Source organism: Dryobates pubescens, chromosome 29 (genome assembly GCF_014839835.1).
Source record: "Dryobates pubescens isolate bDryPub1 chromosome 29, bDryPub1.pri, whole genome shotgun sequence".
In the NCBI taxonomy this organism is placed as follows: domain Eukaryota; kingdom Metazoa; phylum Chordata; class Aves; order Piciformes; family Picidae; genus Dryobates; species Dryobates pubescens.
This window is the reverse complement of record NC_071640.1, coordinates 3,530,371-3,552,879: the sequence shown is the minus strand read 5'-3', so window position 1 is coordinate 3,552,879 and position 22,509 is coordinate 3,530,371. Positions and strand designations below refer to the sequence as shown.

General features: G+C 56.3%; 1 protein-coding gene across 1 annotated transcript; it reads left to right on the top strand.

Annotated features, from left to right (window-relative positions):
• The first annotated feature begins 12,738 nt into the window (after window positions 1-12,738).
• DIPK1B (divergent protein kinase domain 1B) lies at window positions 12,739-19,507 on the top strand. The gene is made up of 5 exons (XM_009907449.2): window positions 12,739-13,001; window positions 15,722-15,856; window positions 17,447-17,554; window positions 17,693-17,869; window positions 18,446-19,507. The coding sequence occupies exons 1-5, from the start codon at window positions 12,939-12,941 to the stop codon at window positions 19,256-19,258; spliced, it is 1,296 nt and encodes a 431-aa protein (XP_009905751.2). The 5' UTR covers window positions 12,739-12,938; the 3' UTR covers window positions 19,259-19,507.
• The last annotated feature ends 3,002 nt before the right edge of the window (window positions 19,508-22,509 follow it).

Sequence of the window (22,509 nt, the reverse complement as noted above, 5' to 3'; positions counted from 1 at the left end):
TCCCGCCTATGTGGGCGGGAGGCCCGGGCCCGGCCACGCCCCCCGCCGCGCCACGCCCCCCGGCCGCGCCCCCCGGCCGCGCCCGCTGCGCCGCGCCGCCTGTTGCCCCCGGAGCGGGGCGGGAGGAGCTGCGGGAGGTTGGGGGATCCTCACGGCACGAAGAGCAGGAAGTTGTGTCCCCGCAAGGAGCCCCCAGGGAGCTTGAGTCGCCCCTTGTGTGGCCAGCAGGAATAGGGAAGTGATGGTCCCCCTGTGCTCGGCGCTGGCGAGGACACACCTGGAATGCTGGGTTCGGGTTTGGGTCCCTCATACCAAGAAGGACATGGAGGGGCTGGAGTGGGTGCAGAGAAGGGCAACGAAGCTGGTGAAGGGTCTGGAGAACAGGGCTGAGGAGGGGCAGCTCAGAAACCTGAGGATGTTCAGCCTGGAGGCTGAGGAAAGACCTGGCTCTCTACAGCTCCTTGAAAGGGGGGCATGGGGGTGTCAGTCTGTTCAGCCGAGTAACAAAACGAGGGGAAATGGCCTGAAACTGTGCCAGGGGAAGGTTTAGGTTGGACATTAGGAAAAAATTCATTTGTGCAAGAGTGGTCAGGAAACAGGCTTTGGAACAGGCATTGGAACAGGCTGCCCAGGGAGGTGGTAGAGTCACCACCCCTGGCTTTGCTCAAAGAAGATGTAGACGTGGCACTTTGAGACGTGGTTCTAATAGCCGTGATGGTGTTAGGTCAAGAGCTGGATTCAATGATCTTGGAGGTCTTCTCCAACCAAAACGATTCTGTGAGCCGTGGTGCTGTGTGTGGGTCCCTTCGTGGCACGGTGAGGAGGGCTGTTGAACCCCTTGTGGTGCTCTTCAGGTCCCTTACAGTGCCATACGGTGTCTTTAGGTCTCCTCACAGCATGATGTGGAGATTTTGGGTGCACTTTTGTCATTATCTGGGGGTTCTGGATCCCCTCGTGGTGCCATGGAGGTTCTTTGGGTCCCTCTTGGCATGATGAGGCATTTTTGGATCTGCCACAAAAATTCTCAACTGACTAAGAGCAGCATGGCTCAGCTGCAGGTTTTTGTGACAGATTCCCACTCCCCACATCTCCCTGCCCCTTGTCTCGCCCATATTCTCCACTGGAGCTTGATGCTGGTTTTCCACTTGCACAAATGTGCTGAGTGGCATGGAGCTCTCCCCACTGGCACTGGGATTAGGTCAGGATCAGGCCCTACAGCTTTGTGGGTGCACAACTGGCAAGGGAGATGAAAGAGTGCCTGCAGAAACTGACACAAGCTGTTTGCTGGTTCCCTGGCCTCAGCAGGTTTTGCAACACTTCTCATAGCAAAGCCCCAGCCCCATGGTGGTGGTGATTTCACCAGGGTTGTGTGATCCTGAGACCATGGTCAGAGCATCCTGAGGCCAAGCTGAGGGAGGCGGGGTTGTTCAGCCTGGAGAAGAGGAGGCAGTGGCTGTCCCCAACTGAGCTGCCACCAAAACAGAAGTGAGGTCACTGCTTTTTTGCTGCTCCTCACCAGCTTTAATGCTTGAAGGAGACAAGCTTCTCTCTGGAGAGCTGGAGGCCAGCACTCCCTACAGCTGCCAGGCAATGACATCTTCGAGCTGGTCTCATGATTCCAGCTAAGGCCACAAAGAACCTTTATTGTATTAGCATCTCGACACAGCATTAGATTAATCCCTCTGGCCCATGTCGTGCAGGCTGTTCAGAGAGCCTGGCTCCAGTGTTGTGCCAGCCAGCATATGCCTGGAAGTCACTGAGACCTTTCCAGCTGAACACATGCTGGCCTGCATTATGCTCATGACTTTTTGCTTCTGATGACATGGGAGGAAAGTCACTGGAGATAGAATAGAATTAACCAGGTTGGAAAAGACCTTCGAGATCATCAAGTCCAACCTATCACCCAACAGCATCTGATCAACCAAACCATGGCACCAAGTGCCTCATCCAGGCTCTTCTTAAACACCTCCAGGGATGGGGACTCCACCACCTCCCTGGGCAGCACATCCCAATGGCCAGTCTCTCGTTCTGGGAAGAACTTCTTCCTAACATCCAGCCTGAACCTCCCCTGGCACAGCATGAGACTGTGTCCTCTTGTTCTGGTGCTGGTTGCCCAGGGGAAGAGACCAACCCCCACCTGGCTACAACTTCCCTTCAGGGAGTTGTAGAGAGCAATAAGGTCTCCTCTGAGCCTCCTTTTCTCCAGGCTAAGCTCCCTCAGCCTCTCCTCCCAGAGCTGTGCTCCAGACCCCTCCCCAGCTTTGTTGCCCTTCTCTGGACATGTTCCAGCAACTCAACATCTTTCCTAACCTGAGGGGCCCAGAACTGGACACAGTAGAATCATAGAGTTGTTTCAGTTGGAAAAGGCCTAAGACCACCAAGATCATTAATCCAGGTCCCAAAGTGCCAGGTCCACAGGTTTCTTGACCACCTCCAGGGATGGTGACTCCACCACCTCCTGGGGCAAACTGTTGCATTCCATCTGTCTGTGTGAGCCAGTCTGCTCCACTTGCAAATGCCATTGGTGGACATTAGGACATTAATTGCTGGAGTGTGTCCAAAGAAGGGCAACAAAGGGTCTGGAGAAAAGGTCTGGTGAGGAGCAGCTGAGGGAGCTGGGATTGTTTAGTCTGGACAAGAGGAGGATGAAGGGGGACATCATTGCTCCATACAACTCTGAAAGGAGGTCGTAGTGAGCTAGGGGTTGGTCTCTTCTCTCTGGTATCAGGTGATAGGATGAGAGGAAATGGCCGGAAATTGTGCCAGAGGAGGCTTAGGTTGGAGATTAGGAAAAACTTCTTTGCTGCAAGAGTGGTCAGGGATTGGCACAGGCTGCTCAGGGTGGTGGTGGAGTCCCAGTCTGTGAAGGCGTTCAAGAAACCTGTGGCCATGGCACTTCAGGGCATGGTTTAATGGCCCTGGTGGTGTTAGGTCAGTGGTTGGACTCGATGATCTTGGAGGTCTTTGCCAACCAAAACAGTTCTATGGTTCTCTGATTCCATGAAGATGCAAAGCAACTGCCAGCACGGCCGCGATGCGCTGTGTGGGGATGGCGGCTGTGTGGTGGCTTGATGTGTGGGCTCCTAAAGGAGCTTGGCTGTAATTCCCTTCTCCCCACGCTCTCCCAATGGATTATCCAGAGCAATGCAAATGAAACCTTTAATATTAGGCTGCATCTGAAGGAAGGGGAGTGATTTCTGATGCCAGATTAGAAGGCAGACAGGGGCCTGCCCGCTGGCGAGCGGAGCTGTCACGCCGAGTTATTTCATGAGGCCGATGGTTACGCTGCCAGATGACGACAGCCTGTGTGTTGACATTACCAGAACAAACTGCCTGATGGAGGAGGGCCTGCAAGCCTCAGCATGCTGCAAAACGCACCAGGGAGTGCATCATCACCCCTGAAACTCAGCCATTTAGGGGCAGAGGCGAAGGCAGCCCCTTCCCTGCCCTCCCGAGCTCCCAGCAGCCAGAACGAAGCTGTTCCAAATTCTCCTCAAACCCCCAGCAGCTCACCAGATTGTGCTGCGTGTTTGGCATAGTTAAAACCTCTGACTGAATTACTTAGAGGCATTGCAAGTGTACCCTAGCTGAGGGGGGCCAGGAATGCTGGCAGGAGCAAGCACCCAGGCAGTAAATGCTCTGTGGCAGGTGCTGCCTGTTGAAGGTGCGTGTGGCACCCAGTGCCTTCCAGCACCCTCGGCAGGGACCTGCAAAAGCTGCCTCGAAATAGAACAAGTCTTAGGAAGAGCATCTGAGGGAACTGGGATTGTTTAGTCTGGAGAAGAGGAGGCTGAGGGGAGACCTCACTGCTCTTCACAACTCCTGAAAGGAAGTCAGAGTGACATGGGGGTTGGTCTCTTTTCCCTAGTATTTGGTGATAGAAGGAGAGGAGATGGCTTGAAATTGGCTCATCTTACTGCCCCCAAGTTCACAACAATCGAGGCTGCTTTGCAGCAGGGGTTGCTGTCTAAGAGCTTGAGCAAGCCAGGGCTTCATGCTGCCTGTGCTATCAGCCCTCCCTGGGAGGGCTCACAAGCCACTTACATGCTTGCCTCGACATGGCCCAGCATCAAGAAGCTTGGCTGGTTGCTTCCTCCTGCCCCTGCTTTGAATGTCACCAAACCCAGCTGCTGCTTTCAACACACGTCCCTTGGCAGAGGGGAAGAGAAGCAGGCCGCTGAGGAGAGCTGCCAAAGACACCAGGGGAAGTCAAGGGCAGCTGCACGGTGAGGCAATGGGGAGTGAAATGGAGCCAGCCCTCCTCCAGCACAGGGGGGTCCTCACTGAGTGTCCCCCTGCCCAGCCTGGAGCCTCCTGCTGCTCCACACCTGCTCAGCCCTGCATGGTGCTGCCAGGCAATGGACACATCTCTCCTCCCTTCCTATCCTGCTGAGCGCTTTCCCTCTCGTGTGTGGGAGATGTTCTCCCTGGCTCTGCTTCTTTTCCAGTCAGGAGCTAGGCAGCAGGAGTGAGGTCACACATGGTTTCCAAAGGAAGTAATAAATTAAGTCAAATACAAGATAAAAGGCACTGCCACACTATTGTAAGACATCAGAGAACTAAGGTCAAGGGTAAGGCTCTTGGCTTTATGATCAGCCACAGAAATGCCATCAGCAGCAGCGCCCTGTGGAGCCCTCTGCTCAGCACACATTGCTGCCAGCACTCTTTTGCCTTTTTTTGAGGCAGATTTTCAGAGAATCCTGGAATTGTTTCAGTTGGAAAAGGTCATCAAGTCCAGCCATCAACCTAAGGCCACCATGGCCCTTCAATCCATGTGTTTCTTGAACACCTCCAGGGATGGTGACTACCTGTCATGGGTTCAGCTGAAGCTGCTGCTGCTGTTGTGAGCACTGCAGTAACCCTCAGGACTATGTAGCAATGGAGTTGCACCAAAGACCAGAAGCATGAGGTTGCTCAACTGCCCCAGTGCTGGAGTTCTGCATGCACAGCCTTGGCTGGTCACTGGAAAGAGAAAGAGCCTGAGGTAGTTTGGCCCTGGGAACATGCAATTAGGAGAGAAACATACTGCAAAAGTCTATTAGATCATCAGAGCCTTCCTTCCTGTGACCTTTACTCACCTACAGATAACTGTTGAGAAAGTTGCTGTGATAGCTGCTTGAATGTTCCCTGCAGCTGTGATTTCGTGGTCCTGCTCAGCAGGGATTGGGACACTTTTCAGGCCCCACAGAGCCCCTGCCAGCCCCACAGACAACACCCCAGTGCTCTGCGGGTGCCTTGGGCCACCCAGCCCAGTCAAGGATCACTGCTGGGCCTTACCACCCCACCATGTCCCCCCACCACTGGTTTTTACTTTTCCCTCTTGGCAGACTTTGCCAAAACCAGGAGGCAGCTAAAACATGAGGCTGCAAGATCTCACTGTTGCATTTACACCTGACCACCCAGGACTGGAAATCCCTCTGCACCTGAGGTCCTCTACAAGACATCTCACCAGGAGAGGCTCTGGAGAAGCATGGGAGTGTAGCAAGCACAGGACACAGCCTAGGAGAGAGCATCTCATCTGGCTGCAGCCCCAAGGTTGCAAAATTGGCATGACTGTAGGTTGGTTTTGTTCCAGCTGCAATAGGATTAGGCTTTTCCCCAAATGTCATCTGTAAATAAAGGAAATCAAATTGTTTCTAATGGATTTTGTGCTGGTGGAAGGGGCTGGGTGGTTGACCTGGAGACTGATGGCCTGAACAGGGAAGGTAAAGCTGTTAGCCAAGGTCTTCTCTTGATGGGCAGCCTGGAACTGAAGAGGCATTTGCTGCATGTCCCACATCAGAGACTCCTGTGGCAGGGAGCCACCAGCCAGCAGCAGTACAACTTGCTCCAGCCAGGCTAGATTCAGGTGGTGGTGCTGAGCTCTGAACGTGCTCAAGGCTCTGTTGGGTGCCTGAGCGTGTGCCTGAGGTGCCTGCCGCATGCACCACGGTGCAACCTGCTTCCGAGACAGCAGCATCCTGCTCTGCTGCCTCTGATCCCTGTGCTGTGGACATGGAGCTGTAATTACAGCAAAGATGGAGATCCCCTTTCCCCTGGGAGCTGCTGTAATTACTGCTGGAGCAGCAGGAGGCTGGAGCTTCGGGACTCGAGGCCAGATGTGCCCCAGGGAGGAAAGGGAAGCAGATCTCCATTGGGATCTCTGTCCCTGCCTCCAAAAGGGCATTTCCCTTACTCTGAGGCATCACTTTGGTGCCTGCTCAGTGCAGACCCTGTTCACAGGAGCTGTGCTCCCTCCCTGTGCTCCCTTCAGTATGTAGGCAGAGAGCAGCAGGCTGAGCATGGCATTCCCAGGCTGCCAGACCTGCTGGTGCGGCGCCACAGGGTGTGCCAGAGCTGTGGGACGCAGCAGGACTGGGTGTCCTCTGGGTGAAGTCCACGAGTGCAATTAGAGAGCAGCTCAGCTCCTTCGTCACAGACTGTTCCCCAAGCTGAGCTCAGCCCATATGGGAGCCTGCAGCACCTCCATGGCCTGAGGTTGCCCTGGAGCTGCTGGTTGCTTTGCCTGCAGCAGGTGCTTGGCTTTGAAGGCAATCCCATCCTCCCTCTGCTCGGCACATCTCCAGCTCCTTTTTTCCAGCTCTCTGGGGGGAAAAAAATTGGGCTCCAGCACCTGCACAGACAGTTGCTGGGGCTGAGCACAGGAGCTGCTTGGAGAGGAAAAACGAGTGCTGCTGCCACCACCCAGCCATGGAAATGTACTGGCACCGTTGGGGCAGGGCAGGAAGCAGTGGCATAGCCTGGAGTGCTTTCAGCCTGAGGACCATTTCTCTCACAGGCAGCTCCAGTCTTGCCAAGGAATGAACTCCAGGTCTCACCTGCAGCGCTGTGGGCTGAGCCACTGGGCAGAACCTGAGCTCAGACGTGGGGCTGGATCATTGAGCAAGCTGCTCTCAGCCACTGCACTACTGCAAGGTGGCAACTGGATTGGGCAGAAGCATGATGTGAAACCAGTAGCCAGCACTTTGGGCATATGAAATCAATACCTAGCTCTTGCTGGGACAATGTGTGGGAGCAGAGGGCCTGGGTGATTCAGAGTGCCAGGTGGGCTGCTGGGTGCCTGGAATTGGATGCCACAAACTCCACATCTGGCCCCCTCTCATTGCATGGCTTGGCTGGGAACTGCCAGCATGTTGCAACCGACTCAGGATCTCCTCCAAGTGCCAGAGTCCAGCAGAAGGTGAATTCTTTTCCTGGCAGGTCTCTGTGGCTGCTGGAAGTAAACCACACGCACCAGTGGGCTGAGATCCACAGGGGGAATATATCTCCATGAAACCACCAGTTTCTCTCTCTCTCTGTTTCCCTAGTTATTGATTAATGCCTCTTAATGACTCCAGCTAAAAAAACCTTGTAGTTGCTGCCTGTCAGGGAAGATCAATGGGGCAGCATTAGTGAGAGATAGAGAGGCAAACTGTCCCGGGTGAGTTCTTTGCAGGAGCCATCTCTGGGAGCAGCACTCAATCAATAGTTCATCATGACCTCTCCCTCTTGCTTGCTTTTTTCCCCCCTTTGAGCTAGCCAGGTAGCAAAGGCTGCTCCAGGATTTCACAAGGAGTAGATTATAACTATCTAGATTGATCTGATATGTAAAGAATAAAGGAGCCTCTTAAGCCAGCTGTCTGCACTGGTGGAACTCAAGTGGCAGCGCAGACAGGGTCAGACCCTCGTTAATTCCTGGGTGCTGGGGACCCTGCTCACGCCATGAAACCTGCACCTTAGTGCTCCAGGGACTCAATTAGCCGTGACAAATCCAAACCCACTCGTCCCTGGAGCTTTCCCATTGCTGCCAGGGCCTTTTCAGGAGGCTGTCACCACTGCACCCACCCATGCACTATCCCTCCCAGCCCCCTTCTTGTGGTAACTTCTTGTTTCTCCTATTAACCTTTCTCCAGAATTCATGGTGTGTGGGGAGGAGGTGCTCAGCTTGGGGCCCTCCACTCCCAGAAGGTCATTGAGGTGCTGGAGGGAGTCCAGAGAAGGGCAACAAAGCTGGTGAAGGGTCTGGAGAACAGGTCTGGTGAGCTGAAGAATCTGGGGTTATGTGGTGTGGAGAAGAGGAAGCTGAGAGGAGACCTCATTGCTCTCTGCAACTCCCCAAAAGGAGGTTGTGGTGAAGTGGGAGTTGGTCTTTTGTCTCTGGTATCAGGTGATAGGACAAGAGGCAGTGGCCTGAATTTGTGCCAGGGGAGGGTTAGGTTGGATATTAGGAAAGATTTATTGGTGGTCAGGCATTGGAACTGGCTGCCCAGGGAGCAGAATGGTTTCAGTTGGAAAAGACCTCTAAGATCATTGAGTCCAGCCAGCAACCTAACACCACCATGGCCATTAGACCATGTCCCAAAGTGCCATGGCCACACATTTCTTGAACACCTGCAGTGCTGGTGACTCCACCACCTCCCTGGGCACCCTCTTCCAATGCCTGACCACTCTTTCAGTGCTCTGGCAGCAACAGGACCAATCTGGCTCAGGGCAGGGAGCTGTGCAGAGGGGATGGGGGCTGTCAGAAGCTGCCTGCAGGCACTGGAGAGGGAGAAATCCCCTGGGCTGTGTCTCCTAGTGCAAGCTGTGATGATAAATAACTCTGCTACCAGCTAAGCCTGTGCAGGGATCTGCTTGCTCAGCCTCCATGCTCCTTTGCAAGCTCCTTTTCCTCCTCAGCTGGGAAGAGCCCACGGCTGGCACATGACAGAAATCCTAATGAGAGCAGCTCTCCTCCAGAGCTGTTGGGCTGGCAAAGCTGCAGGGCTCTCAGCCACAGCCACCATGCTCTGCTTTTAACCCCAGCACCAGCTCTTGGGCTGCCCCTCTTCCACCCCATGGTTCAGTGCCAGGGCTCTTGGTGACAGGCAGGGGGTCCCTGGGGTGTCCCCAACCCAGTGGTTGGTGGTGAGTGGAGAGTGAGAGCCCCAAACCATCCCCAACAAGCTCTGCATGCCTGGCATGTGAGGAGCCCCAGCAGCTCCCGTTTTTGTCCCCCTCCCTAATTCCATAGTGCTGATTCCATAGGGATTCGGAGAGGCAGCCGAGAGGGTGAGCATAGGACAGATTGGAGGGAAGATTGTGCTGGGGGTGGCAGGGCTGTCAAGTCAGAAACACAAGAGCTGATTAGCATTTCTAATTATAATCGCTGCGTTCAGCCCCACCAGGGCCCGGCAGAGGCAGCTGCCGGCGTTGTGCGGAGCCAGCTGTGGGTGCCGCGCAGGAAGCTCGGGCGATCAGCCTCAGATCCTTAAAGGATGCACAGAAGAGAGCCTTAGAGCCTGGATCCATCATTTCCTGAGCTGCAGCAGCGCCTGGGAGTGCCGGGTGCCATCACACGCCCCAGGGCAGGAACCGGGGCCATGGAGCTGGTCCTGCCGGCATCGCTCGGAGAGGGGAGTGCGCGGGCAGGGGGTGAGCCTGGGCCCCTCTTTTGGTTCTGGGTTCTGCATCCCACTGCCAGACAGCAGCTCTGGGCACTGCAAGTGATGGCCTTGGGCTGTGCTGTCCCCAGCTGTCCCCCATCACTGGCATCCTGCCCAGAGGGAAGCAGGTGGTAGAAGGTGCTGCGGAGGGCACGCAGGGCTGGCTGGTTGGAGGTCCTTGCTCACAGGTCAGCGCTGCTCGGTGCTTTGCCGCTAGCTCTGGCGGCCAAGAGAATTTATTCAGAGTTGGAAAGCGTTGTCAGGTAATTGGGTGGATATTATGGGCCAGCAAATGACCCTTAACAAGGCTGTGGGTACCCTGAGAGCTCCCGTGTCCTGAGGGCACAGGGATGTGCCCGCAGGGTGGCCTCATGGCTGGGAAGTGATCAGAGGTGAGCGTGCAGCGTGCTGCGGGCTTAGCAGACGTTAGCAGGGCTTCGGTGGGCTGAGTGACCAGGAGAAACTGAAGGGACTTCAGCAAGGGAGCAAGGGAAGGATTCCCAAGGAGATCAGCACTGACTGCTTTCTGCATCTTCTGGATGCTGACAGCTGCTGGGGGACCACGTTCCCCATCTCCACACCACACAAAGCAGCTCTGGATGCCTGCCTGCTGCTGAGAGACCAGCTTGGCAGTGCCAGGAGAGTTTGGGAAGAGGAGAGACCCCTGGCACAGGGGCAGCCCAGGCTTCAGGAGTGGGATAGCAATGCAAGCATCTCCAGTGCCAGGTCCTCCATGTTGCCTGGGATATAAACAGGAGATGGGCACCGTGGGGAGAGCTCTTCCTGCCTGTGCACATGGAATATAAGATATAATCACACCTGCAGAATTTGGATTACTCTTTTGATTGGATTAATTAATCATTCAGTGATAACTGCTCATTAAGCATTCCAGCGGTCAATACTAATCACTTAATTACTTGGTGTATTACAGCTCAGGAAGGTCTGCTCTGTCCTAATTAGATTCTCCAGACAATCCAGCCCTGAGCATTGCAGAGCCCTGCAGCTGAGATCATGGCATTTCAGGCCCCTCTCAGCTTTGGCCCAGGCATGTCACTTCCCATCTCCTGTGAGGGTCTCATTCTGCCTGCATGCACAGTGCTCAGCCTCCCCCCCCCCCATCAGGGCTCAAGGCATAGGGAACTGCAGCAGGAGGCTGCTGTTGAGCCCAGGCCATGGGCACAGGGGTGACTTCACTACAGGCAGCCACCCCAGCAGGACAGCTACCAAAAGGCATCCTCTGTGCTTAGTTCTGCTGAGTTTCAGCAGGCAGGAGATGAGGTAGATGTGAAGGGTCCGGGGTGGGTAGGGCAGGAAAGCTGCTGCTCAGCCTTCTGAGATGCACTGAAGGTGCTGGGAGGTAAATCTCGGTGAGGAAGGCTCAGGCAAGCGTGCAAGTCACCATCTCCTGGCTGGGAGAGAAGTAAGGGATTTATTAGTGCTTGAGCAGAGGAGCTGCTTTACTGTAGCTGTGAAGGAAAGCAGCACTGGGAGCTCTGGGAACCCTCCTCATCCTCACAGCTGGCGCAGCTACCAGGCACCCAGCAATGCATCTTCCTGTCCCTGCTGCTTTCCAAATTGCCAACCCCACCATAAAATAAATAAAAACCACAGAGGCTGACTCTTTTACTGTGCTAATTAAAACTAAAAATAAGCTGTGTAAGCTCCAGAGAACCATCCTGGCTGCAGCAGAACATAAAAACCTGCACAAACGAGAGCTGGAGGAGGATGAGGTGACATTAACCTAGCCCTGGTGCCAAAGCAATGCTGGGGGCAGCCCTGGCTGGGCAGGAGGTGAGCACAGAGGTGGTGGTGCTGAGCTGGCCTTGCCCAGTGTGAGAGCAGCAGGGGTCACCTCCATGGCAGCAAACAAGCCACAGGGCTGGGGTGCTTTGGTTCTGTTTTGTTCTGACGCTCATTATTCATTGTCCTTGTTCTGACGAGGCCAGCAAAAGCTTTTGGTTAAGTGGTCCCTGGGCTCTTGGTGCTTGACACTGAGTAGGAACCAGCGAGTATGAAGCAAGCAGCTTGTTTTCAAAGGTCATTTTGATCCAGATTCAAACATAAGGAAGCAATCTGAACCCTGAGAAGGGGACAAAGGAATAAACTGAACATTTGCTAACAGTGACTGAGGGATTATCTTAACGATGGCCTCAGGACTGACCCTCCCAGACCATTTTCTGTCGTTTTTGCTTCTCTTTCCTCTTTGCTGTACCTCACCTCCATGAACTGCAACCTCCCTGGAACAGAGGCTGCCCCTGGCCTGTGTGCTCCCTGCCTGACACAAAGCAGCCCCTGTCTTGCCTTGAGGTTTCCCTTCCCAGAGCAATGCAAACAGGGAGCACAGGAGCTGCTGCTGCTGCTGGGCTTTGAGACTGAGGTAAGCAGGAGCCATAGCTGATCTCAGCCCTGAGGGGGAAATTCAGCCCCCTTGCTTGCAGACCTGGGGGGCTCTTCCAGGCTGACACCCAGAATTGGTTTAAATTAAACCTGAGCTGCTGTGCATGCTGGGGTCAGGGGGGTGAGCATCTCCAGGAACCATTCTCTGCTAGGGTCAGCAACACCTTGAGGGGTTGCTGGGTCCAGTTCTGGAGTCCTGAGCACAGGAGAGACAGGGAACTGTTGGAGCAGACCCAGAGGAGACCACAACGATGATCCAAGGGCTGGGAGCCCTCTGCTGTGAGGACAGGCAGAGAGAGTTGGGGTTGTTCAGCCTGGAGAAGAGAAGGCTCTGGGGAGACCTTCTGGTGGCCTCTCAGTACTTAAAGGAGCTGAGAGGAAAAGTAGGCAGGGGCTCTGCATGAGGGATTGCAACGATGGGACAAGGGGTGATGGCTTTAAACCAAAAGAGTGAGATTCAGACTAGAGAGGAGGAAGAAATGTTTGACACTTAGGGTGGAGAGACCCTGGCCCAGGCTGCCCAGAGAGGTGGTGGATGCTCCATCCCTGGAACCGTTCCAGCTCAGGCTGTCTGGGGCTGTGAGCAGCCTGCTCTGGTTGCAGACGTCCCAGCTGGCTGCAGGGGGGTTGGACTGGATGAGCTTGAAAGGTTCCAACCCAGACCAGTCTGTGACTGAATCTGTCACCTGCCAGCGCCTGTACGGGACCCCTGCTGACCCTGGAGGAAGGATGCCTGGGGAGGGTTGGGGTGCTCGGGGAGTGGGATACTTGGAGGGGTGGAACCCTCGGGCCTCGGGGTGGGACCTCGGGCGGGATCTCGAGGTCTGCTTAACCCAGCGTGGGTTCCACCCACGGAGCACCTCGAGGCCGGTGGGGGGTGCTGATGCTTCGGGGCGGAGCCGTGCCGGTCTGAGCCGAGTCGCGCTTTGCCATGCTGGGAGGAGCCGAGCCGAGCCGGGCGGAGCCGAGCCGAGCCGGGAAGAGCCGCGCCGGGCGGAGCCGGGCCGGGAACTGCAGCGGAGCGGCTCGGCCTCCATCCCGGTCCCCCCCACCCCGGCCCCCGGCGACGAGGCAGGGGGGGGGGTCCCGGCCATGCCCCCCGGAGCCTGAGGCCCGCGGCCGCGGGGTGCCCGCAGCATGCGGAGGATCCGGCGGCTGGTGCATCTGGTGCTGTTCTGCCCCCTCTCCAAGGGCCTGCAGGTACCGGGGGCGATGCACCGGGGCTCGGAGGGGTGGTCCGGAGCTGGGGAGGGCGGGGATGATGCGTGCCGAGGGGGCTCAGTGATGCCCGTCTCTGCATCCTGGCACCAGCCGTGCACAAAGGGATGCTCCGCCGCGGTCCCCACGCCGACCGGTGCAAGGGGTTAGGGGGCCGGGGACCGGCACTGGGGAACCTGGAGCAGCACCGGAGGGACCTGTCCGGCACCGGGAGCCGCAGACCGTTGCATAACCGGTGCTGGGGGAGCCTCACTGACCGTGGAGCATCCGGGCAGCCCAGCCCTCCGCCAGCCCGCACCGGGGAGCGAAGGAGCCGCTGCAGCGGCAGGGATGGATCCTTCCCTCTCTTTCTTTTCTGTTTCATTCCCCCTCCCTCTTCCCATTCCTGAGCTGCCGAGGGGAATGGAGATCTGTCTCAGTGCTCTGGGATTCTATGACAGGGACTGGGGTGTTGGCCTGGGTGTTTTCCCTGCAGCCATGGGATGAGAAACCCAGATTCTGGTGAAGGTCCTGGACCAGTGAGGTTATCCCCCTGGAGGTGACATGGAAGGGGATATCTGTCAGGCGTGGGATGCTGGCAGGAGGTGGGGTCAAAGCTGGGACAAAGCCCTGGGCTTGCCGTCTGCAGGAAGGGCTGCACGGCCAAGGGGAGCGTTAAGAGCATCTGTGGGTCCCCAGGACAGCTGAGAACTGGCTGGGTGCTGCTCCATGCCCAGGGGAGATGGACCTTCGGCTTCTGTCTTCTCCCAAGACAAAAGGCTTGAGGAGCAGTTGTGAGGGGCCGTGGTGATGGGCAAGGGCTGGGGACTGGGTCTGGCAGGGTGGGCAAAACTGTGTGCAGAGTGAGGGTGGGTGGGAGCTGGGGGTAGCCCTTGTGCTGGACTCATGTGCGTGGATCCCCCACGGGAGGGAGGTGACAGTCACTCCAGGCCACCCCTGGGAGCACAGCAGCCCTGGCACAGTCCCCACTGCTGGGACTCCTCAGGAAACAACTCCCTGTGTTCCCAGGGTGCTGCAGGGAGCAGTGGGGATGGAGCAGGACTTTGTGATGCTGCATGCACTTTGCCTTTGAAGTCAGGTCCAGAACAAAGTCACTTCCAGGTCCTCCAGAATCATCCCAAGTATTGCATGGGTGAAGGGGTGACACCCTTTGGCAGAGGCTGTTGGCCAAGGTGATGTGCCTCTGTGCCTTGAGACTGAGCCTCTGGAGGAAACCTTCGCACCAGTTATGAATCCAGAATACTCCCAGGGGAACCTCTTGTAGCAATGCATCCCCCACCTCCTGCTTCTTTCCACCATTTAGGGATGAGGAGGTGAGAACTTGGTGCTGGATTCCCCTGTCAGGTTGCAGTCCTGACCCCCATCTTCTGTCCCAGGAGTCTGATGGATTCTAGCTCTGCATGAGCAAAAAGGGGTGTTTTGGCTGTTCCAGGGCTTTGGCATGCCAAGATGTGTCTCTAGTGGGAAGTCCATGGAAGGAGCCCCTTTGCTAAGGGCAGGATCATGTACCCACCACTGGCCACTTTTTTGTGGGACTTCCACACTGAGGTTGCTGTGGTGTGTGTCTGACCTCAGGGACGTGAGCTGGTCTGTGGCTCTCAGAAGCAGCCACCCATCCTTTGTCTTTGCCAAGTCCTCCCTGTGGCTGGGTTCTCTTCAACAGGCATTAATTAGCAGTGCCCTTGCTCGATGGGCAACCTGGGCATCGTGGCCACTGCAGCATTTCCAGCTGACTTGCAGGGTACCACGACCTCCAGGCAGACCTGTCACCCTCACCTGCCCACCCCTGCGAAGCTCATTTGTCAGGGCTGGGGCAAGCAAGAGGGCAGGAGGCTTCACCAACTCTGCTTCCTGCTGTGGGGCAGCGTTGGGAGAGGTTTTGGGCTACAAGAATCAAGCCTGGATCCCTGGCAGGTCCTAATAGTGGGGCAGCCACTGGGATCCAGCAGCTGGCTGTGGGCTCATTTGCTGATCCAACACAAGGAGAGAGGAGGGTTTGAAGGTGGCCACTGGCCCAGGGCTCTCTTGGCCTGGCATGAGGGAGAAATTATCCATAGAGACCGGAGGGAATGGGATGTTTGATGCAAGAATTAATCCCTACCTTCAGGAGTCACCAGGGATCTGTGCTGTGCCACACAAGTCAGGTGAACAGCCTCCACTGTGGGGAGAGCAGATGGCATCAGTGCTGCTCTTAGCAGGTCAGAGGGCAAGAGATGAAGCCAGGAAAAGAAAATCATGCTGGGAGCCTGAGCTGTTTGCAGGGGCTGTTACCCCTACCCTGCCAGGTTTGCTACTTGCCCTCTCCCCCACTGGCAGCAGCAGCCTCCTGTGCCCATGGGGATCTGCAAGAGGGGTCTGCCAGGAAGGGTCTCCCCAGGCAGGATCAAAGCCTCTCACAGCCCTGCTGGTGAACCTCAGGCTTGGCAGGAGAGTGCTGGGCATAGCAGCTGCGGCTCCTGGGCACAGGGATGTGTGGCAACCAGCTCCTCACAGCCCAGTGCTGTAATCTCCCTGCTTTTAGGGAATTTTAAGTGACCTACTTGCAGCAGGAGTTGCATAATAGCCTGGTGGCTATATCTAAAGAAGGCTGTGAAGGTTGCAGCAGTGCTCAGGTTGGTTTGGAGAGAAGGAGCTGGCCTTGCCCCCCAGCTGCTGACCCCTGCAGAGCCCAGGCCTTCACCAGTGTTTCCTTTTCCTTCCAGAGTCGCCTCCCGGGCATCAAGGTGAAATACCTGCTGGTGGTGTGGCTGGGCATCTTCGTGGGCAGCTGGGTGGCATACATGCACTACTCGTCCTACTCTGAGCTCTGCCGTGGCCACATCTGCCGGATGATAATCGTGAGTGGGGGGCAGCAGCCCCTGCAGACACACACTGGCCCCAGTCCGGGCTGCTGGTGCGAGTGAGGAGCTCCATTTCTATCTCCCCAGGCTCTGTGTGGTGCTTTGCAGCTGGGCAGGCAGTGCCAAGGCAGCATCCTGCACAGAAGCTGGGCCGGGAGCCCTCCTGGCAGCTGCTGCCGTGGCATCACGTGGAGCTGGGAGAGGTGACCTTATCCTGCCAGGGTGACAGGGACAAAATTTAATGAGATGTCAGAGGGAAGCAGGCCAGGGCAGGCTGGGCAGGGCTGGCCAGATTAATGTCTGTGGAGATGAAGTTGCAATGTCAGAGCAGGATCTGCAGGCAGGCAGAGCATCACCCCAGGCCCCCCTGAGCTCTGCAGAGCCAGAGAAGAAAGGGGAGCAGCCAGTCCGTGGGTACCTCTCTGTAACTGGTGGTGTGCCCTAAAGAAAGCAGCAGCCTGCACAAAGAGCAGGCCCCTCTTGGAAGCTTGCTTTCGTGCCTTTTCCCCCCTGCCTGGGGTTTACAGGCTGCTCCCTGCAGCATCCCTGGGGGCAGCAGCCGAGTGGAACCCCCCTGGGACTGCCGTGTGCGCTCCGTGGCAGGGGAGCAGGGCTCTCACCCAGCCCAGGAGAGGAAGGGGACGCCAGGCTCTGGCTGCTGGCGCCTCGTTCATCAATCCTTCGGCAGAGGGGGGAGGGAGGAATTGCCATAACAACGGCGCCGATCGTTTAATTTGATTTTCTGCACGACTCTGACCGCGGGGGGCTCGAGTGCTAATTCCTGCTCTGAGCTCGGGGCTTAGCATGCCGTCTCCGGCCGTGTCCCCTGTGAGCAGGTGAAAGGGCTAATTCCCATCCCTGTCGAGGGAAGAGAGGCAGTGAATGTCTGCAGCTCCCGTTTCCAGCCCTGAGGCTGTTGTGCTCTCGCCGAGAAGCTGCAGAGCTGCAGCCTTTCCTGCCCGGAGATGGTCTCCAGCTTCTGATCGAGCTGCCTGGCTTGTGGAGCCGAGCCACTGCCTGTCCCTGTCCCCACCACTGCCTGGACTGGGGCCAGCTCATTTCACAGCAGGGGCTGCTGCTCTGCGGAGCACCGTGAGCTGCTGCATCTGCATCTGCATCCTCATCCTCACCCAGCTCCAGGCTGCCCTCTCCTCCAGCCCTGGCAGCTCCCCTAGACCTCTGAACTTGCAGCAGGAGAAGCAAATCCCCTAAGGTTCCTCCAGCAGCACAGGGGGAATCCTGCCAGGCCAGCCCAGCACCACCTTGCTCAGGACACCAAGTCATCCCAAAGGGCTCTGCCCAGAGCTGCTTCCCTCTCAGCCTACATGCTTCTCTCCCTGTATCTCCCCCGTGAAAATCCTTCCTCCAGGGCCAGCAGAAATCTTTGGGTTTGAGGCTGGGCAAGATTTTGGGCTGGGATTTCTTTGGAAGAGAGAGAGTAGGGAGTCTGGGGTGTTAGAAGGGGCTGGACTCTGAGCAACTGGCACTACAGCTCCTCAAGGGAAGTGGGGAGTACAAGGCCTCCATCAGGCTTCTTCAGGTGAACCAGGAGCTGCCCATGCTGAGATCCTCTCTCTCTCTCCCCAGTGTGACCAGTACAAGAAAGGGATCATTTCTGGCTCCACCTGCAAAGACCTGTGTGAGGAGCGCAGCCTCATCTTCCAGCACTGCCTCTCCTCCTCTCCCACCCAGCAGGTAAGGTCTCTGCCCCAGCAAGGAAGCCACTGGATGGGTGCAAGCATCAGACTCACCTGAACCAAGACAGAAACCAGTTCTCTGCTCTGCCTGTGGCTTTCCCCCTGTCACAGCCACGTCCCCTTCCCTCTGCTGTAGGTTTACAGTGGGCTCTGGAGGGGGAGGGAGGTGATCATCAAATGCAGCATCGAAGAAGCCCTGAAGGCAGACCACCACCCAGACTCTGTGCCCAGGAGGGACGTGGTCCTCTTTGACAAACCGACACGAGGGACCTCGATGGATGAGTTCAAGGAGATGCTCCTCAACTTCCTAAAGGTCAGTGCAGAGGATCCCTCTGGGACTCTGTGCCTCTGTAATGCCACAGAGCTGGGAAGGCCAATTGTGGCTTTCCTTCCCCTTAATTAAGAGCCCATACCCCCCCCCCCCCCCCCCCGCCCCCAAGCAGCTGCTGGGTGCTGGGGAAAACTCTTTAGATATTCTGCAGAGCAAGTGCTGGACCAGCTGAGGAAGTCCTGCAAGCTCACATAGCAATTCCAGCGACCCTGGAGCTTCTGTGCTGTTGCTGTGGGTGGAATCCCTGATGGGCAGAGCTTCCTCATGAGCCCACAAGAGGCCCTGGCAGTGCTGCAGCAGTTACCTCACTGCAGTGGTAGGACAGAAGAGCTGCCTGGCCTTTGCTCTCAAAAACTTGTTCCCACCAGGGTCTAGAGCTGGTAATATTCTGCTGGAGCTGACTCCATCCAGCCACACTCATTAGAATCTGCCCAAGCAGGGTAGCCGTTTCCTCCTCCCCCAAGCTCAGTTCTTTGCTTCCCCAGTTGAGATTTGTGCCATGAAGCCCAAACACAGAGAGCTACAAGGGTCTGATGCCACTTCTCGTTGCGTTTGCAGTCCAACCTGGGAGACCAGCCATCTCTTGCAGCCTTGGTGAGCCGCATCATCACCATGGCAGACGTGAACCGGGATGGGAAAATGTCTTTAGCAGAGGCCAAATCCATCTGGGCACTCCTGCAGCTCAACGAGTTCCTCCTCATGCTCTCCTTGCACGAGAAAGAGCACACCCCCAAGCTGCTGGGGCACTGCGGGGACCTCTACGTCACCGAGAAGATCCCCCACACCTCCCTCTACGGGGTGGACCTCCCTCCCTTCCTCCAGTCAATGCTGCCCTCAGTCGTCCACCAAATCATCCACCAGTGGTTCGCCCCAGCGTGGCCCCGGCGGGCGAAGATCGCCATCGGCCTCCTGGAGTTCGTGGAGGAGATCTTCCATGGGACCTACGGGAACCTCTACATCTGCGAGAGCAGCCTCAAGAACGTGGGCTACAACGACAAGTTCGACTTCAAAATGGTCCACCTGAGGAAGGTGGCCACGGAGATGACAATCAGAGGCTTCCTCAAGGGCCGCCACTGCGAGCAGAACGGGGACTGCACCTACGGCAAGGACTGCACGGCCTCCTGCGACAAGCTGCTGAAGCAGTGCAAGGGCGAGGTGGTGCAGCCCAACCTGGCCAAGGTCTGCGGCTTGCTGCAGGACTACCTGCTGCACGGAGCCCCCCTGGAGCTGAGAGAAGACCTGCAGAAACAGCTGCGAACTTGCATGACCCTCAGCGGCCTGGCCAGCCAGATGGAGGTGCACCACTCCCTCGTGCTCAACAACCTCAAGACCTTGCTCTGGAAAAAGATTTCCAACACCAAATATTCTTAACGAGGCCAGGGGCGGGTGGCTGGGTGGGGGGGGAAAGCATGGCCCTGGGGCTTAAAAGCTGCAATCCAAGGGCTGAAGGCTTGGCTCTCTCCATCCTCTGCTCCACACAGGGAGCTCAGCATAGCTGCAGCCCCTTCTCCCTCCATGGCAATCCAGGCTTCGTGACTCGCGCCGCCCGGCGGGATCAGCGACAGGGTCAGCTGGAGCTGGGGCGCCGGGAGCCAGGCGCAGGGGGAGAAGAGGAGCTGGGGACGCCAGCTGGCCACGTGGAACTGTTGGCTGATGAGCAGGAAGGCAGCGCAGAGCCATGAGGATGAGTCATGCACGCTGTACCTGTCACATCTCCCTTTGATGAAGGTCTCTGATGTAAATAAACAGCTTTTACGTGAAGCGCACCAGGACACCGGCAGTCAAGCTGCAGCTCTTTGAGTGCCAGCTCGCTTTCTGATAGAAACAGGAGGGGAAAGGCAGAGTTCCCTATTCACAAATCTCTCCTGAAGTGTCTGAGTCACACACACCACCCCACCCCCTCCAGCTCCAGCTGTAGTTTAGGAGGCAGCTAAGCTGTCTTTTCCACAGTGGAGAGTCCTGGCAGTTCTTCCATTCCTAAGTGCCTGACCCCAGACAGCGATGCTGCGGCTCGTGTGAGGCTCCTGCCCACGGTCTGCAGCTGGCAGCAGAGGCCATTCCCTCTCATGTGTGTCAGCTTTGGAATCCAAGCCCAAAAATAGCTTAAAGGAAAAGAGCTAACCATGAACCACCCTGATGGGGTAATGTGTGTGCTCCGTGGGGGACTCCTGCGGGACCAGACTCTTCTCAGTGGTCCCCAGTGACAGGGCATGAACTTGGACAAAGCAAGTTCCATCTAAACAGAAGGAACTGCTTTACTTTGAGGGTGGCAGAGCACTGGAACAGGCTGCCTTGAGAGGTGGTGGAGTCTCCATCTCTGGAGCTGACTAAACAGCTCCTGCTCTGCCACCACCACTCCTGCACCCAGCCCAGAGCCAGGGGCAAGACCCTCACCAGCCAAGACACCACCCAGAGGAGCTCAGCCCCAGTGAGGAGCCCCAGCCAGCACCCATGGAGGATATTGGAGGAGTCATCAATCATAGCCCTAACAACCGGGGGGCCACCAGGCCCCCCGGCCTTTGTAGTCACCACCACCATCACCCAGTGTGCACCACAGGCACTCACCAGCGATGAGAGGAGGATCCTCCAGCCCAGATGGGCTCAGCTTAGGGCTTCTGCCCTTCCTGTGGGGGATTAAATAGGGGAGTGAGTGGGGAGGGCCAAGTGGCCACACCTGGGGTGGGAGGAGACTCCAACAGAGCCCAGGTGCTTCAGATTCAGATTGGATGTTAGGAAGAAATTCTTCCCCATGAGGGTGATGAGAGACTGGCACAGGTTGCCCAGGGAGGTGGTGGAAGCCTCACCCCTGGGAGTTTTTAAGCCATGCTGGATGTGGCTCTGGGCAACCTGATCTAGTGTGAGGTGTCCCTGGCCATGGCAGGAGGGTTGGAACTGGATGATCCTTGAGGTCCTCTCCAACCCCAACAATTCTGTGATTCTAAAACAATTGTGCAGTTCAGGCTGGGTGTTAGGAAGAAATCCTTCTCAGAAAGAGAGATTGGCCATGGGAATGTGCTGCCCAGGGTGGTGGTGGAGTCACCATCCCTGGAAGTGTTTAAGTAAGACTGGATGAGGCACTCAGTGCCATGGTTTAGTTGATTAGATGGTGCTGGGTGATGATCTTGAAGGTCTTTGGTGCTGGGTTGATGATCTTGAAGGTCTTTTCCAACCTGGTTAATCCTGTGACTCTGGAGTCTCCATCTCTGGAGGCTTTCAAGGGCTGCCTGGTCATGCTCCTGTATGACCTGGCTCAGGTGATCCTGCTCTGGCAGGGATGTTGGACTCGATCTTGAGTTCCCATCCACCCCCTGCCATTCTGTGAGTTACTGCTCACAATATTCAAGCAGGTCTAAGCCAACCTCTTGGTTTAATTCTCCTAAAACTCAGCTGGGCTTGCCCTGGAGAGGTTTAAGATGAATGCCACAATAACCTCATGCTTCTCTCATCACTAAAATGACTTTCCAGGCAAGCTTTCAGCAGCATCGATTTGGCTGTGGCAGTGCCACCATGTCTCCAAACCACACCCTGTTGCCTTTAAAGACTCAGTTCGTGGGAACCTTTTAAAGCTACAGGTAGGGAGGAAAGAGTTGTGGAAACCACCCTGGGCATGTCCTGTCCCCAGCACAATCCAGCAATGGCTGACTGGAGTCTGTCTGAGGTACAGTCACCGAGGATAAAAATTCATCTGACAGCATGTGGAGCCGCTGATGGCAATGGGTAGTGCCATGGCTGGGAATTTATGAGCTCTTTGGACCAGTATTTCCTTCTATTAGTTCCATAGGATCATCATTACCTTTCACTGGTATTTATGGAGGAGATGTTTCAGTGTCAACAGTGCTCTAAATCTAGCAGGCAGCAGCGTCGCTGGCTTCCCACAGAGGAGTTGGCTTCGCCTCGTAACTCATCCACAGTGAGGCTGAGTCTTGGGGGAGGTTTGTGCCTGAAGGGTGGTGGCAAAGTTCTCAGTGCCTTGGAGCCACCAGTAATTCTGGACAAATACTCTGAAGGCAGCCCAAGTCCCACCTCCAGGCTTGGCCTGGTGGGTGCTGGTGCAGGTGGGAGCGTTTGGAGGGCAAAGGCAGGGACGATTGGGCGAGGAGGCCCCACGCAGCCAGCCCAGCTATTGTCCTTCATCCCCATGGCAACCAGCTCCACTGACAAATTAATTTTCTCCTGCTATTAGAATAAAAGGAACTGAACAGCCATGCCAAATCCTCTCTGCAGATCTGCAGGAAAGCCATTTTTCACCCTTCCCTCTGTGCCCGAAACCCACCAGTGAATTCCATCCAGCAAAGTGGCATTTCCACCCTTCCATCCCTCTGCTCCCCACCCCAAAAGCAGCAGGTAAACACCTAGAGAACTACCACATTCCCTGATGCCCCACATAATCCTAAAGGCTTAAGGAAGCTGCTATTTAAGCTTGAGCCAAGCCCCTCCTGTAGCCAAACCCAGCTTTATTGAAGGGAGAACCAGCCCAGGACTGCCACATGCCCACGTTCTGAACTGCACCCCCCAGAAAGAGCAGGGGCCCCTCCCAGGAATTACTCACCCCCAAAACACCCAACTTTTGTTCACCACTAACAAAAGGCCAACTGTGCTGCAGCCACGTGGCTCATGCTTTA